The following is an 18095-nucleotide window of genomic DNA, read 5'->3' as shown; positions in this document are numbered from 1 at the left end:
TAAAAGTCAATATCACAGTCGATCATGTTCATTTAACTGTGGGAAGTCAGAAATCGAGATAAATATTTGTGTAACGTCACAACTAAAAAAATCTATATACAGCAGATATGCATTTTTCAGTGAAATATGTCATCTCACTTGTTATCATTGCTGTTCAGTGTGCACAATCTGACACTTGGTTAACATGCATATCATTGGTCCAAATTATAATTCTGCACGAGTTACAGTTTAAATTAGAAATGAAAGCCCGATGTGATTGTGTCAAAAAGTCACTTGCCACCGTGATGTATTGATTCATCCCTCATTTAACCGGCATCTGACACTTGATGGATGTTAATTTTAGGTTATCGTCATGGTGAGATTGAAAGGCTGAAGATTTTTCACTCATGGAAATATTATTGTGTGATACTACTGGTTTCCCTAAAACTGCTTTTGCCAGATGTGAAAAATGGGGACAACTTTAAAACTCAACCTATGGGGAAATGAACTTGGGGTCAAAGGTTAAAGCAGGCAGAATGAGGAGGTGATCTTTTATTTAAGAGGGGAAGTCATGTATGACAAGAGTTCACGGGTGAGGTTTCAGGGGTGGTGAGGTTGCGGTGGGGGTGGGGCAGTGAGAAGGGGGATAAGTGTGTGCTTTTGAAGATGAAGCAGATGGATTAGTGTTATCTGAGCTCCTTGCTTCCTTTCCTCTCTTCTCTCTCTTTCTCCAGGTAGAGTGAGCGGAGGCCCGAGTGGACTGAAGAAGAGACCGACTGAGGCGAAAAAGTGGGGAGGGGAGTTTGGGGAGGGGGTGAAGCGGTGCGGAATCACAACCAGAGGAGGAGGGAGAAAAGGGAAATAGGCAAATAATCCAGTGGCCAGTCTCTCAGGAGAGCGTCGCTGGTGAAGGGGAGGGAGTTGGATACCCAGCATGCAGGCAGCATGGAACGGGTGAGGGAGCAGCGGCCTTTCTGCTCGCTGTCCAAGAGCCAGAGAGACCGAGAGAGATTCTGCGAGAGAGACAAGGATCGGGAGCGCCGATACACCGCCTCCTCGTCTGATCGGGAGGAGGGAGCCTGTCGCGTACCCACTCAGCAATCCTACAGCTCCAGCGAAACGCTCCAGGCCTTTGACCATGACCCTACACGAATGCTGTTTGGAGGCAGAGTCAAGGAGATGGTCCACAAGGAGAATGCAGAGTACAGCAGGCCAGGTTAGCGAGAACAGATGTTCACTCTGTTTTTTTTGTTTTTTTTCATGTTTTCAAGATGAATTTCCTTAATGTGAGCTGAAAAGTTTCAGGTTATTAAGTTAAAATGTCTGTATTGATTTAGGAACTCACGGTTTTATCTCTGGAGAGAAAATGTGAAGATGAATCTGAGGTGTCAGTTTGTTAGAGTTATAATACTATACACAACAAATATAAATATGACAAAAAACAAAATCCTCATAACCATGTTCATTTACTGATGTTTAACAGTGAAACGTAAAAGCACCATTAGTAAAATGAGCTTTGATGCAGGGACTTTTGTTGTTTTTCGTGTTAACTAAATTCTAACATTTTCCAGTTTTATCTTCCACTGATTCTATCCAGGTTTGACAATAATTATATGTTCTATGTCAGGATGCCAGGCAGAGCTAAACACAATAAGGTGATAATCAAACAAAGGCAGTTTTTTATCTTCACAAACATGCAGGAAAATCTCACATTGTGTGGGATACAGCTACTATGATCCTCCAACCCTGCTGGACCACGTTAAAATAATAAGGGAGAATGCTCAGTGAATAACTCTGTCCTTTAATTGGCTGTTCTGAAACTGCTCTAATTTCTGTAATTAAAAAAGTTTGAGCAGTTTATTCTATTTTATAGCACTCCTTTGGCTCATATTATTGCAATTAGAAAATCTATCCATTACTCCCTTACATTTTCACTGTGCTAATTGGTGCCCATTTCAGAATTAATGGGATTATGATAAAGGTGTGGGAGGAATGCTATTGTTCGTCATTTCTTTTTAAAATCTGGGCATTTAATGCCAAAGACTGTTTATACATCACAGTGAATGTAAGATTCAGTGTTATTCATCTTGTTCTGGAAAAATATATTTTGTAAATGAGTGTAGATACTACAGTATCTGCTCATCCTGCTGTGTGTGTGTGTGTGTGTGTGTGTGTGTGTGTGTGTGTGTGTGTGTGTGTGTGTGTGTGTGTGTGTGTGTGTGTGTGAGTGATGGTGGATGAAAATGTCGTTATCTAACGATCATTTTTAATGTGTTGGATTTTAATGTGAAGAAATCTGTTTTCTGTAACATTTTCAGATGGGGGATTTTTTGCACCATTTCCAACAAGACAAAATACATTTCAAAGGGACATATCCAGGGAAAATACTGAATTCACTCTCTTTGTCATCTCACATATGAGATGACCTATTTTTTTTATTTTAAATATTAGATCATCGTGAACATATTTTAAGTTTTGCTGCATGAGTTTTAACAATGTTGACATGTCTGACCTTGAAATCCTAAAAATAATTAATGATTAACTACCTATTTTGTTGTGTAAGTGAATAAATGTTACATATTAAGCATTCTAAAATATGTTTGAATAAAAAATATAGTAAAGGATCAATTTCAGGTTGATCACATGATTAATAGTTTTGGGGGTATTAGTGCCATACTGACCAGAGGTCAAAAAAATATTACAAATGGATGACTAGATATAAAATGTAATGATAGATATCAAATTATTGATGATGAAGAATTTTTTTTAATAATTTCTGGAGCTTCCTAATGAGGTCAACATGAGGTCTTTGTGTTTGTTTGCAATATTTCTGCGTCTTAGATTTAATTAATTAATAATATAATAATTAAATAAAACAATTTTATTTCCAGTGAACACCAGAGCCTCAAATCATTCCAAATTATGAGACCAACAAATTTATGATAATGATTTTTTCTTTGAAACAGACTGAAAACAATAAATGATAATAATAATTGTTAATTTTTCACGTGTGTAGATGAACACCAAAGCTTGATTTCTGGTAATTTCTTTTGTTTTTTTTACAAATATCTGAGCAAAGTGGGTCATCTTAAAAAGCTCCCCTAATTACAAAATCTAGTTTGAGCTGCACTGTGATTTACAGTATTAGAAAATGCTTTTGAGCATCTTGATAAGTTGGTGGGTGTGGGAGGACGTTGTTAGGCCTTCATTTTAACAACTAGCTGCTCCTCTTTTTTAAGTATCCCTGCTCTTGGCCGTTAACCGTGTTGTGGGTTGGTTTGTTAACTTTTACAACTTCTGTCATTCACAGGGCAGACGTTTTCGCTGAGGCAACTCGGAATCTGTGAGCCCTCGGCTCGCAGGGGCTTGGCGATCTGCCCCGAGACGGGCCTCTCCCACCCGCTCAGCAGCTACTCCAGAGGGCCGGTCGCTACAGAAAACCATGAACCTGTATCACCGGAACGTACCATGACTCTCTGGGGATCGGGAGCAAAGTCTGGACCGGATTCATGCCTCTCCAGTCGCTCTAACTCGGCGCTCACGCTCACTGACACGGAAATGGACAATAAATCGGACAATGAGATGGGTGAGTAGGGCACACTTCTCTTTTTTTGAATCTTGAAATGCTTACTTGTTTGCCGATCATGCTTCCACCGCTTTGCAAAGGGGAGGAATCTGTAGGTTAAAAAAAAAAAAGGCTGCAGTAGGTTGGATTATGGTTTCGGCGCTGGAGACAGGGCCCTGATTGGTGGAGGCAAGTGGAAGCGCGATTGGTGGGGCCGGTATCTGGAGAGGCATTTGCAGCTGCCTTTTCTTCGGATCAAAGGCGTGATTCCTAGCTGCATGCGGAAAAGAATTTGGCTCTCCGATTGAGTAGCTCCTAGTCACCTGGTCCTTCTCCACAGGAAGCAAAGGAGTTTGATAAAGTTTCCCCATGGGCTAGCGTATAATCAAAGATAGCTTTGTGTGCCTCGCTCTGAGATTTTGCTTAGAAATTCTGCGGTGGTTGACTGGGCACGTACAATGGCTGATTAAATGGGTAGCAAGGTTTGAAGTGCAAATTTGATCATGCTGGAAACCTGAGACAGAGGGTCTGTGTTTCAAGAGGGCAAATCTTTGCTGCATCAAATGCATACAAGGCAGCTGCACGTTGTTGTGAAAGGTACACTTTTTAAAACCCGTTCTTGTTTGTTTTGTTACCCTTACTTCCTGAAAGGATAGTTTGCAGTTTGGAAAATCCTTTATGTCTCCTGTAATCTGCTTTAAAAAGGCATTTAGTGCTGGTTTTCAGCAGTATTTCTTCTCTCAGGCTTTCATGCTTTAAGTCAGCAAAGCATTCATCCTGTCTAAGAGTGTATCCTCACAGCTTCATATGTTTTAGTGTACAGCTTGAAGACTCCTACTGTGGTGTTGAGAGCACCTGACAGTGTTCATCATTCCTCATCATCAAAAGTGCGAGCCATCACCATTAAAACACATTGAATGTAAAGCTCTAATTATTTTAAGGAAGCCATGATCTCAAAGAGTGGCAGGCAGTTAAAATAATTAGGTTTGATTACGCTGGCGAGATCATTAAAGAGAGGGTAAAAAAAAGGAAAATGTCTTGTGTTCGTGTGCTATCAATTTTTATTCTGAAAACATTTGCCGCCGTCTGACATTTGAGACAAGTCATTTTCTTAATGGCGATATTCATCACAGTGAGCGTGTCTCTCCGGAAGGGGGGCTGAAGTCTTTTACCTTTTAAAAAAAAAAAAAAAAAAAAAAAAAAAGCCTCCCCGACCCAACCCCATGCATTGGTCATAGTGTCTAGCTTTTGCTTTAGACCAATGCACTGTATCGTTTATGATTGACTTAAAGCTCACCCCGACCAAAGAGCTGCTGGTAAACATAACCCCTGACTCCTTAACGCCAGACTCCAGTCATATTTGTTGCACTAGAGGCCAATCATAAAAGCGTGGAGTCGATGCTCCGTTCTCCAGGAAAAAATTGAGTCCAGCTTCAATAGGTTCTCAATTGAGCTTCGATTGCACCTGCCCCCCGACACTTATACTGCATGAGCACACACACACACACACACACACACACACACACACACACACACACACACACACACACACACACACACACACACACACACCAGCCTTCGCCCCCTCTGGCATATCTCCTCTGGAGTTTCTTCTTTTGGAAACGTCTCGAGAAGCTGCTGCTGATTGGCTCCAGTTAGCACAACGTCCCACTGAGACTTCATCCAACTCGCTATTGCCTCAGTTAGTTTCATTAAAGGTAAAATAAACAATACCTGCTAGAGGTGCCATGCCTTTTTTCCTAATCTTACAAAATCAAAAACATTTAATTTATTTATGTTAGAGTATGTTTGCTCTTTGTTCCTTTAACTGCATGTAATTGTAATATGCTAGAAAAGCAAAGTAGGGAGAACAATGTGAGTCACGGCATTATTTAATATTCTAACTCCTTTTTTTTGTTAAACTATTTTTGGAGACCTTTTCTTCATCCAGATTTTTGAGCAGGAGGAAAGGAAAACCCGTCTCGCTGTTCCACCTCTATAGATCTTGGTCTCTTTTTTGTTTTTTTTTAATGTAAGGAGCATGTAAGGCATTGCACTTTTGACTTTCACTATTTAATGAAGCAGCTATAAGAGAAATGACCCATCCAAAGGTTTCCATCAAGTGAATATGCATGCAGAAGCTCCGACAAGGGGCCGTTCAGCCCCACTTATTCATAAATGAACTCAATATTTCATTCTAATTCGCTCTGTTCAACAGAGTGTTCGACACAGACAAGTACCGAAGCCACGGCGCATTCATAGAGCGCGGCATCTGCAAGTGTTAACCTTCGTGATTCAAGAATAAGAGCTCCACCTTTTTAAAAAGTGAAACTAGAGCGGGCATCTTGTCGAGTGCAGCCACGGAGACGGGATAAGAGGGGTTGTCTTCTAAAGTGATACATTTGTAAGCATATTTTTCCATTTCTGAGGAATAAAGAGGACCCAGCCAGGGAAAGAGCTTTGAGTTAAGTTCTGTGTAGTCAAGGATTTTTAAGGTCATGTGTAAACATTTTATCATGTGTCAATGTTGACATTAATTGCTTCTCTTGTGATGAAATAATTGGCTTTAAAAAAAAATATATATATTATTTAAGAAATAATTCATAATTATATATATATATATATATATATATATATATATATATATATATATATATATATATATATATATATATATATATATATATATATATATATATATATATATATATAAAGATGTATATATATTTATATATATATATATATGTATATATATTATATAAATATATAAATACATTCTTTATTTTATTATATATAAAATAAAGAATTTATTTATATATTTATATAATGCCATTAGGCCAAGCCCCTAATAGCCATGTGTGGCTCATAACATAACTGCTTTTCTTTGATTATTTATGTCATAACATGAAGTTGTTGGATTTTTTATTTATTCTTTATGAAGAAGTAGGAAAAAAAGAGAAAGAATCTGTTAAGCAGCTTTCATTGATTTTACACTTAAGATAATCCCCTGCCAGTGATAGAATCCCTTGAAAACAAAATTGATTGATTAAAGCGTCCGTTTTATCGGCTTTCTAGTTGTAAGAATGTCCGTGTAATTCTCAGCAGTCCTTTGTATATCTCAATAGACACTCCCATCCTGCTTACATATATATATATATATATATATATATATATATATATATATATATATATCGTTTTATCGTTTTCACTACATAGATGGTACACAGTCCAGCTTGGTTTGACCAAAGGAACAAAAGAGACCCTTAATTTCTCCATGCATTAAAAAAAAATATATATATTTATTTGTAATTTATTTCCCACATATAAAAGCACATTAAACATAAATGTGTAAATTCACATAATTTTTAAAATATTATCTAAAAATATGTTAAATAATTTAAAATATATACATACAATTTTTAAATATATACATTCTTGATGTTGATATACTACATAAATAAAAAGATTAAGCTATTTCCACTCATGCAGAATTATTTAATTCCACACTTTGCTATAACTGACAGTGATAGCTTTCCATACACAAACAAATACCCACACCTACATGCACGCGTGTGTGTGTGTTTGTGTGTTTGTGTGTGTATATCTATATATATATACATGCACACACATTTACATATGCTCACTTAGTGTCTTGTTTAACATTAGCGCTGTGACATGAACCAGCTGTGTAGTGCTGGAACGTCATGTCTGTAGGGAGAGTAAGGCTGCTGTAAGTGGCACCATGATATAAAAAAAATAAATGTTTGCACTTGAAGTGAGAGAAAATGGATCTTTAAACAGTTTACTGCAAGTAAAATTCTTAGAGTTCTTCTCAGTCAGATTTTTTGCAAGCATATTAACTGCAGAAGATTAGGAGACAAAAAGGTCATCCAACTAAAGCCCCATCCCCAGTATACTCAGGTAACTTCATGTTATTTAAATGTTTTTCCATCTGCAATATGGGAAATGCATTTATCTTGGGTTGTACAACCTACTGAAATCACTGGTGGCCCAGATCATTTTTGAAATTATTTCCAACCCTTTTATAATTGACAAAAAATCAATGGAATCAATGTGTTTGAAATATTCTTGTATATTTTTATGAGCTGCTTTTCAAACAGTAATTACAGATGGAAATACCAAGACACAGAACTGATTTCATAATGGTACTTATTATTTACTTAAGCTTTCTTTGTACTGGATGGGTCACATGTTGTCCTTGGGTGTTTCAGTCCCACGGAAGCAAGCAGCTGTCGGACAAATGGGGAATTAGTTTAAATGTCTTGGAAAATGGATAATGGAACTAACCATGCACTCTTGCTCCTCTTGTAAAATTGAATTTGTACATGCTCTGTAATGTAATTTTCTCAACATATTATAGTTGAGAATGCCTTTTAAATGTAAGATTTAAAGCCTCAAAAATACACATGAACTCATCCTTAGCGGCCCTGCACTGCCAGTCCTGGTTACAAACACTGACGATAATCAATATTAAATTTGGAAACAAAATCTCTCCATATAAAAAAACGTGCATGTATCATTATGAGAACAAAGCCAAATGTGGCGCAGAAACTTCCAACGGGGGCCGCCATCCTGCAGTTACCAGGCCACTACGGGGCTTTCCTGCAATGTATTTTTAATGGTTTAATATTAAATGGTTATATTTAAGATTCAAGTTATCGTGATATAAATATTCATGTTTTAGGGCCGTTAGGTCAACGTATAGCTGCTGTGTAAAAGTGAACACGGTGAAAGGTTGTTTTTTCCCCCCCCTCCTACCTTAAAGTTGACTGCCTTCAGAATCAATATTATACCCCTCATAAAACATGAATGACTGCACGGATCAGAAACATAGCATGGCCCAGTTGAGTTGTATTCCTAATAGGGTGTGAAAAAGCGCACACCGACTTGTTAGGTACTGCAGCTACAGCACTGCAGCACGTCGTGACAGACGGCCCTCCTCGGCCTTGGAAACCGTCACACATGGGGTTTATTGTCTGGTGTGAGGGGCTCGGCGTCTAGGAGAAAGGGACTTCCACTGCGATGCCTGTCATCCTTTGTTAAAGAGGCATCACTTGCTCCGGCCTGCACCTTCTGTCCAAAGTCATTTCTGAGCAGAAAAAAAAAAAACCCCACTGTGTCCCTTTTGATGTTTTCATGGAGGATGGCCAGTGTGGGTGTAACACGCTCACGTCCGGGACTGTTTACGAGGAGATGCATCAGAAAACTCATTTTCAATTTGTCAAAGAAAAAAATCAAAAACAAATCACAGGTCTACATTGCAGTGATACATGTTTTACAGTCGAGTATGGCTCACAGATTCATTGTGTGAACAGTGCCAGGAAAAGGTTAATTAAATCAGTAGAGGAGTCACAGCAAAGTGTGCTGTAGCACAGCAAGCACCAAAGGCTTTTTTTGGGTGGGAGTATGAAAGCGTATCAGACATCCTCTAACATGCTTCCCTGTGTGCACATATTCGTGTTCTCTCACTCTGCATCTCTCCCCCCCTCCTGTCTCACACACACACACACACACACACACACACACACACACACACACACACACACACATATGGCCGTATCTTACTTTGTTACACGCATGTTATCACTATAAGATACCCAAAAAAGAAAAAAGAAAAAAATCAAGCAAAAATGCTAGCATTTACACGCACACGTGTGCGCGTGGGACGTCACGCTGACGAAGGTGACACGCCATCTGTCAAACTCCTGTCTCAGATCTGCGCTTTGTATTGTGACAGTGGAATCAGCCTATTGATCGTAGCAGGCAGAAATCCTCCCTCGCCACTTTCATAATTCAATATGGCACAAGCCGGCGACCACAAAAAGAATAAATAACATCAGAAAGTTCTTTTTTTTTTTTTTTTTTTTTTTTTTTTTTTACTGGTCAAAAGGCCTGACCATCTTTGATGTTTTTTGAAGAACACTCCAACACTGGCATAGAAAACAGTTTCATCATTTGCTAATGGGAGCTGGAAAGATGTCTGAGCTTCATCTGGTGCCTCGTCAAAATAGGAAGCGCGCTTTGATTGCCGTCATTTATTGTCATCACTTCCCCGCTTGCTTCCGCAGTCACCGGTTAAGTGCTCACATTGTTACTGCTCAGGGTGACAGGGGATGCGGCGGTGATGTGCCGAGGTGCCATAGCAGGTGTTGTGCTCATCAGTGTTGCAAACAGAGTTCTATTTTGGAGCAGGTTGAGAAAGCCTGGAGCAGGTTGTCGTCCTTCTTTCTGTGCGGAGCAAAGGTCGCCGACATTTGAACCTTTGTCGACGCAAACGACAAAACTGACCACCGATATAGCAATTTCGATTGATCCTTTTTTGCTGCCCAGCACCCCATGATGCATTGCATGGGTTGGATGCCCTTTTGTGTTTTACGGTGGAGTGTTTCTGCCTGTGTAGACACATTCTTGTGCACACATTAACAGAACAGCAACAACACATGGTGAAAAACTTTCATCTCACACCACAGCTACCACCTACAGAGTGGATGATCTGATTAGACTTTGGAGTGTCTTGACGAATACATTTGCATATTAATAAGGGGAAACAGATTTTCTTGAAACTACTATATCCCTTCTATAAAGACAGAGTTCATACATATATCATCCATGTGAAAACACATTATGTTGATGTAGAAATATTTGGTAATTAATGCATTCATTAGCTTCAATAATTGGCATAGCTTATGTAAAGATAATTATGGATGATGGAAGCTAATTATTTAAAAAAAAAAATGAATTTTCAGTCTCCATTTGGAGGGTTCAAAATAGGGATACTTTGTAAATTAGCACTTTCCAAAAGCTAATTGGTGATTGAGTTGTCTTTCTTTTTTCAATATGATTGATCATCTAGTTTTGAATTTACCACAACTTGTCAGAGCCCAAGGTTATGTCTTCAACTGTCTCACTTTGTCCAACCAACTGTCCAAACCCCCAATTATATTATAATGATGAATTTAAAATAAAAAAGTAGCTGAATCAAAAGCTGGAACCAACAATTTGCATCATATATGACTCAAATGATTAAAACCATTATCATTATAGTTGGCGATACATTTTTGTACTCACAGTAATGGATTAGTCAACTGATTGCTTCACATTTTTTCCAAATGTTGACTCTCAACCTACAATGCTGTGCCTAGAAGTCCAGGTCCGAGTGGAGCACTTTTGTGTTAATGAGTTCTTTGGGTTAACCTGTCATGATAAGTGTGACATTAGTCTTGCAAAGCCAGACCTTTCTTTACACTTCCAGGAAGAAAAAAGCCACTTTTGATTGTTTTTATAATTTTTAACCAATCACAATCCTCCTGGGCGACGCTAAGCCCAGGATGGAGCGACTGTGCTCTTTTAAAATAATATCTAGCAGAAGTGGAGGAGAACTCAGTCTGAAACGGTGGTCAATGTCAGACCTTTACCACACAGTCAAGTAGTTTTACTGCAGAGATGCAGCTGTGCCTTATAACAACCATTTACTCTGTCCAACATCCATTTTCTGTCACCTAATCATTGAGTATCAACAGTTTCCTCTCCATCTTAAGATCCACCCAGTTCTGCAGAGCATCCCTGACAACACTGTGTTAGCCCCGTACTCTGCTCTGTTCAATCACTGGCGGGGGCCAGACCGCAGGACGTGTTATTACGATTAGTAATTACTCTGCAGTTGTCAATTACGAGGGCCACTATTTACCATCCTCAAGAGAAGATGGCTCATTTCACTTCATCACACAGCCTAATTGAGTGTTTGTATTACCATGCAATGCGGAAATAGTCAGGAAGCCGCTTTATACTCTATGAATATCAATGGAAGAACGGGATTAGCATGTTGGTCCAAATGTGTTGTCCATAATTAAGTGTATTACTGGTGTCTTCTCAGCAACCATGAATGTTTTTCTCAAACCCAGATCCATCTTAAGTCTCCTGAGCTGAGTTACACTGATTGCTTGTAAAGTGGATATCAGTAAACTAAAGCTTACTTTCTGCACCTATTGGAAGCAAGTAAAAAAACATTAAGTGTAAACCTAAAGTAAACAATCTTTAATGTGGAAAAGACTGACAGAAGTTGACAAGTCAGGATATACTGTATTCTCCGGGTCCTTTTTTTTCGTTTCATGTTGGGTTAAATAGATTTTCTCTCTTTTCCTGGAGCGCCGTCGGGTGTTCACACATCGTCCCCAGACAAGCAGCAACCCACCGATCTGTTTGGTTTCATGTCTTCTTCCTTTCAGCCTCTCCTTTCTCACCCCTATCTTGGGACACAAGAAATATTTGTTATATCTATTGTCATGGTGCTGTGGCTTTGACCTTTGCGCCCCTTAGTATTTGATGTCTGCAATCAAAAAATTGCAAGTCAATGTGATAGTTCCGTTTTGGACTCATCTGAATGTAGGAAACGTCTGTTCTGCTTGTTGTCGTACTCAGAGTCTTATGTCATTCTGCTTGTCTTGCCTCTAAATATTGGGTTTGAAAAAAAGTATTTTGTGCATTGGTTTCCACTGTGTCCTTCAGCAATTCACTGAGCACAAACCTGCAGGATTGCAGAAATCTATGAAACAAATGGCACCAAAACAATAAAAGCAGTGAGGGAAATCATTTTTTTTCCCTCCACAAGCCGAAGTGGTACTTTAAAACCTGCTACTATTTTGTAATCTCACATTTGTGTTTAACTGACTTTGGTGTAACGTAACACATTTTCTCCCATAAAAAAGTATTCATTTAATATTTATTCACTTACAATTATCCATTTTTTTATTTTCTCTTTCCCTCTCACCACACAAACACACACTCTCTATCTTACTACCTTCCCATCTTACTCTGATTGGTCAGGAGAGTACAGGAGGAGATGTAGCTAGCTTCTAGCTGACAGCATTGACTGCAGTGTTTTATTAATAGTGAAGTCAAATTGGACCTAATAACTCAACAATTTGAAATAGTCCAATTTACTGACTAAGTATAATGACGAAAATACGGGCAAAATGTATTGTCCTAATTGTGTTGTTCTGCCCCACTTTCCTTTTCGACACAGGATTAAAAGCACAATTTAACTACAAATTATACAGCTGGATCTTTTCATCGGCAGTGGAAGAGTGCTGGAGTCTTTTATTCGTGCACAAATTAATGTTTCATTAGAAGGCCTTGACTTCAGTCAGGATTTCAGGGGGTTTTCGTCATGTGAGTGTCTCATCTAGCACTAACAATACCACAAATCAAAGGGTTCCGATCTCAATTAAGTTTTCCTGTATCAGATCAGTCTCTAATGTTTGCCTGAGCTAAAAAGCTGAAAGATGTTGGTGGAGACTTCTACACAGAATGTACCCTGCAGTGCGCAGTTTCCTGTACACGGCATGGATTTTCTCCCTAAAATGACCTCAAGCTGTGTTCTCTTAAGGGTTGGTTGCAGAATCTCGACTCCAAATTAGGACAAAATATTAAATGCCAAAAATTGGGCACCTAAAGAAAAAGAAAAAAAGAACTTCTGTTCTTCTTATCAGTTGCTAAACAACCACACATTGTTTCTCTTTCTGGACTGAATTGAAGAGTTGTGAGCACACTAGTCTCGATTAAACCGGGTTTCTGCTCACTGTAGTGTCCCTGGCGCAATGTCGTCATCAACACATATTGTCCGTAATGTGCGAAGGGCGCTTGGTTGTGCACCTCTGAATTTTTGTACCAAGGCACCTGACTGCCACATAAAGATAGAAGCAATTACATTATGAAATAAAATAAGGAATTAGGAAGACGCCCAGTTTGTTTTTAAGTGCTTTAAAAGCAGGAGATCTTAGAAATCCTCATTTGCATATATGTATAAACGCCTTTGTGGGTGCTTGTAGCTCACACGCCATCTTTGGACGCCGGCGTAACGATGCCTAACACGGGTATAAACAAAAGCTTCACACTTTAGTCCCCGGACTGTGAGCCAGACATGGGCAGAGCAGTTATGAAAGTCTAGAAAATGATTTAAATACAATTATTATTATTTTTATTTTACTTGAATGGGGCCACTCGTATCAAGGGGGCAGTTGTAACATCTCAAATTACACTAAATACAATCAGAACTAAAAATAAATAAAGAGAAAATGTATTCTTATTGAATCATGGCATTTAACAAAAACAAGTAAAGAAAACTATATGTAATTCATTTTCTAAAGTTTTATATAATAATATTATACTGGGTTTTTTTCTGTGAAATATGCATGTGACCTGTTTTGACCATCTCAAAGAATCAGAATCAGGAAACTTTAAGAATCAGAATAAATAAAACCCAAATGATACCCAACCCCAGATCTCTTACTGTCCAGATGAAAGAATATAAAACCTTATAGAGCTGTTGATATGCTCACCTGAGTCGCCTTAGATTAGTAGGATGCACTCACAGTAGTAAATTAGCGAGTGCTTGTCAACATTGTTTTAACCCCGGAGCTCCCCTCTCAGGCAGGTTACTAACTTATTGGTTGAGGCTGTCAGGGTTGGATGCAGCCTTGGAAAAACCTGTAGACCTCACTCAGGGCTTCCAAACACCTACGCATATTTTAAGGGTAAAAGTAGTTATTCAACCTTTATTTCTAAGGGGCATTTCCTTATAATACCAACAATAGTCTGGCAGTGTGCAGTATATATATATATATATAAATATTTAGATTTAGATATGTATTTTGTTTTGTAGTTTGTTGTTCATATGCTTAATTTTTTTCATTATTTATTGACTCCATAATGCATTCATTTTTATTCAATGTGCTATTTTGCAGATTAATCCCAAGAGCCCTCCCAGTTGGAAGTATCCATGAAAATACCATCATAAAAAAAACATAAAATTCATTTTTTACAATCTAAAATTAACTAGCTTAAAAAAAAAAAAAAGAAAACCTGTTCACATGAGTTATTGTACAGATCTGTTTCTGTATTGATCAGATTTTTATGTAGTTGTAAAGACATTATAGACAGTACCTCTACCATGCAGATAAAGCAACAATTAAGAATAGCATAAAAATGGCTATAAAATTGTGTCTAGACGCCTTATTGCCCACGTGGGACATTTGTGGCTGAAGCATATTAAGATATTTTGATATTTTGATAGTACCAATATTGTAGGATTTATTTTTAATGTTTTATTTAAGCAGTGGAACACATACAGAAAAAAAAGGACACAGAAACCAAAGAAATAACAGTAAGTGGGCTGCTGATAAGTCCTGTCGGCTCAGTTTCTGTCAGTCTTTAGTTTCGGGCACTGAACTATGAGGGAACCAGCCTAGAATAATCTCACTCATTGATATTTGCATGAAATCTTGGCAGTTCTCCTCGCTGGAGTAACGGCATCAAATCGCCTTGTAAGCTGTTTAGGTGATGGGGTTTTAAATATATAAGCTTAATGTCTCCCACCCCTCTGAAAAGAAAGACATTTTAAGCTTAAAATAGTTCATACCGCAGAATAAAATACATCTGTATTTCTTCAATTGGGCATTTTTGTGGTTCAGGGGGGAAAAAGCCCCCATGCTAAAGGACACATTTAGGGTTATGCAGAAGGACTTCAAGGGAGATTGGAAAGAGGGTGATGGCGCAATGAAATCTAGAGAAACACACACACACACACAGTCTACACACACTTCCTTTCGTGAAGGGAGAAAGGTCAGTATCCAGAGGAGGAAATGGTGAGCCATTGTTATGATTGATCACTCGGCAAGGTCCAGGGAGGACGCAGTGTCACTTTCATTGTCAAACTCATTATACCACAGAAGAAGATTCCCCTCCCCTGCTCTTCATGTCCTTTCTCCTCAGCAATCATGTGAAGAAACCCTTCCACTGCATGCCGAGACGAGTTGGGCAGGTCGACGTGGAAAGCCAAGTGAAATGTGCTGAACACACACAATATTTTCACTCGCTACCGTATATGCTATAGTGGGGAAATGCATGATTCTGCAGCTAGAAATGCAGGAAAAAAAACTAAAAAGCATTTTAAAAGAGTGGTGCAGCAGTCCTTGCTTGGAATATAAGCAATATTAACAATCAAATTATACAGACGACAACGAGGAGAACTGCCAAATCAATTAAAATATAACAAAATTGATGTCTTGTAGCCAAAGGCTGCTTGCATGAGGTTTGGAAGGATATTCTGGGCCTGATTAAAAATGAATGGTATCAGAATACATAAAGCTTTCTGGCCAAGTGCCCAGAGCAAAGCATCCCGAGACTGTGGTCACTTCAGAGGCGGGGGAAAGGCATTAGGTATCCGGGGCTGTGAAGGGATGCTCAAGTAACAGACTGTTCTCAGTTCAATTCATCTAATCACCAATGCAAACCTAAGCACTTTGCAGATATAGATTTGAGGCCAACGATTGATATTGTATACCGTGTAAACTGATTCATGCCCAAAGAGAGAAAACATATTCTCATGTAAAAGGGTCTCCTCTTCGTATCCTGCCTCCACCTATCCGAGCCGGGCCTTTTATCTCGGTTGAACACAACCCAACACCAATAAACAGAACATGAAACAGAATCCTTAATTTAGTCGACAGAATCTTATTTTAACTGAAAAAGCACTTCTCGACGTTACAATGGGCCCTGGAATAGTCCTGATTGTGGTTTGGATAATAAAGTTACTGATGAATCAGTATACAGCTGACATCTTGCTTTACATTGGCCATTTGTGATTTGAGAGTACCTGATTGAGTTAGGGCCGATTAAGTTGCCCTACTGTAATGTAAATATTTAAAAGAAAACTCACTTAAACCAAAATCACATTATGCATGTTTTCCTACAGTAAAGACGGTTGCAGTTGTTCGGGTTCCGTTGTCTCCAGAGCAGAGAAACAGTTAATATTGAATACTGAAAGAAACAACCAAAAATGTTGATTTCTTGACACTAAGTTTCTCATTTAGGGTTTTAAAAGGCACTGAGTGATTGTATCCCAGCTTACAGACACTTTTTGTTTTGGATTGTTTTGCCTCTATGGTATTGATCCCGCCTTAAGGCTTCCAAGAAAGGTGAGGGACGTCTCTGCCAAGAGTAGAGGTCACTCAGATAAATTGGCCAGGTTGGCTTTTAGCAGCTTCAGGGTCAAAGCCCATTCATCTTATTAGGCCGATGTATCCTTTTAGAGGCCTCAGCAGTAGGATTAGACAACGGAGCAGCACGGGGGTATTAGATGACAGACCATTTGGCAAATAGGTTAGAGCAGTTTCCACCTATTGTCTTTTTCTACATTACCCGAAGAAGCTGTCTGGGGGGGGGGTTTGCATGTCAGCTCTAAAGGTTGGGAGGACGTAAATAGGGACAGAAGGGGTGATACTCTAAAGAATGTTTCCTTCTAAGAAGCGAACATAGCAAAATAATATTGTGTCTTACAGTTTGTCCATCCTGATTCTCGTCAAAGACAAGCTGTCATTGTGTTTTTAGTCTCTAAAGAAGACGTCCCCCTCCCCTTTAAAGCTTGAAGTTTATTGTTCTCAAGTGGAAATTTGTGAAACATAATAAATAAACATATTACAGAATTGACAAAAATAAATTCTAATACACAAGCTCACACAAACATACTGTACTGAACATCATCACACAGCAATGTTACAGTTTATACTCATCTCTACTAAAAGACATTGATCAATCAAAACACAGCAAATGTCTTTCACCAACTAAGATGGCCACTCGTAATTCTTTTCATATCAATAAATCCCCCAGTTATTTTCATTTTAATTAATCAATTCATGGTTTAGTCTATAAAGTGTCAATTTCTTTTCTTTTTTTTAACAAACCACGGTCCAGAACCCAAAGATATTCAGTTTATTATCCTAGATTACTTAAAAACAGCAAATATTGACATTTTAGAATGACCGATTCATTTTCCGTACAAACTTTATTATAATCTTTACAAACTCCCTGGGTGACCATCCAGAGAAAGCTGGACTCAACAAAGTTTGATCTGATGCCTCACTCCTCACTTTGGTATCATTTGGTATAAAGTGATCAGAGAGACCAGCTGGACAAACATGAGCTTGCTGCCTACAGTTTGCTCTTGTCATGTTACATGATTTCTCAGAGCTGAATCTCACATTTGCTGCCATTTGGAGCTGCCAATGTGCAAAGTTGCCCAGTGGACATTTAAGACAAGTTAAATAAGGATGTAAGACAGTTTCACTTGTTTTTAATCTACTTTAACTTCATCTAAGAATAGAATAAAAAGAATAACAAAAAGGAAAGTATCTTGAAATATGGGCGATTACTTTCGTTGGCTTGAGAAATTGTTACTTCACTCAAAATTGTCAAAAACGATGAGGTGCTTCACATTTAAATAGTTTTTTGAGCAATTTACTAATTTATATTACTGGAATGTGACTAAACAAATCAATGATTGTGTTATAATTTACATTTCCCACAAAATGTTAAACCTTGCATGGCCAATCGTGACATAAGAGTCCAACAGTATGGACTTATTACATTACATTACATTACGGTCATTTCGCAGATGCTTTTATCCAAAGCGACTTACAGTCAGTAGTATATTACATATCATTCACCCATTCACACACTGATGACAGGCTACCAT

General features: G+C 38.5%; 1 protein-coding gene across 1 annotated transcript in view; it reads left to right on the top strand.

Moving 5' to 3' along the window:
• Window positions 1-678: 678 nt before the first annotated feature.
• The window catches only part of si:dkey-237h12.3 (teneurin-3), a 126230-nt gene continuing 108813 nt past the window's right edge, over window positions 679-18095 (top strand). The window contains exons 1-2 of the mRNA XM_054598066.1: window positions 679-1195; window positions 3290-3565. Coding sequence (XP_054454041.1) covers window positions 925-1195; window positions 3290-3565 — 547 coding nt within the window. The 5' untranslated portion in view covers window positions 679-924. The remainder of the gene's footprint in view (window positions 1196-3289; window positions 3566-18095) is intronic.

This window comes from Anoplopoma fimbria, chromosome 4 (genome assembly GCF_027596085.1).
Source record: "Anoplopoma fimbria isolate UVic2021 breed Golden Eagle Sablefish chromosome 4, Afim_UVic_2022, whole genome shotgun sequence".
Lineage (NCBI taxonomy): Eukaryota > Metazoa > Chordata > Actinopteri > Perciformes > Anoplopomatidae > Anoplopoma > Anoplopoma fimbria.
This window is presented reverse-complemented; position numbering and strand designations above follow the sequence as displayed.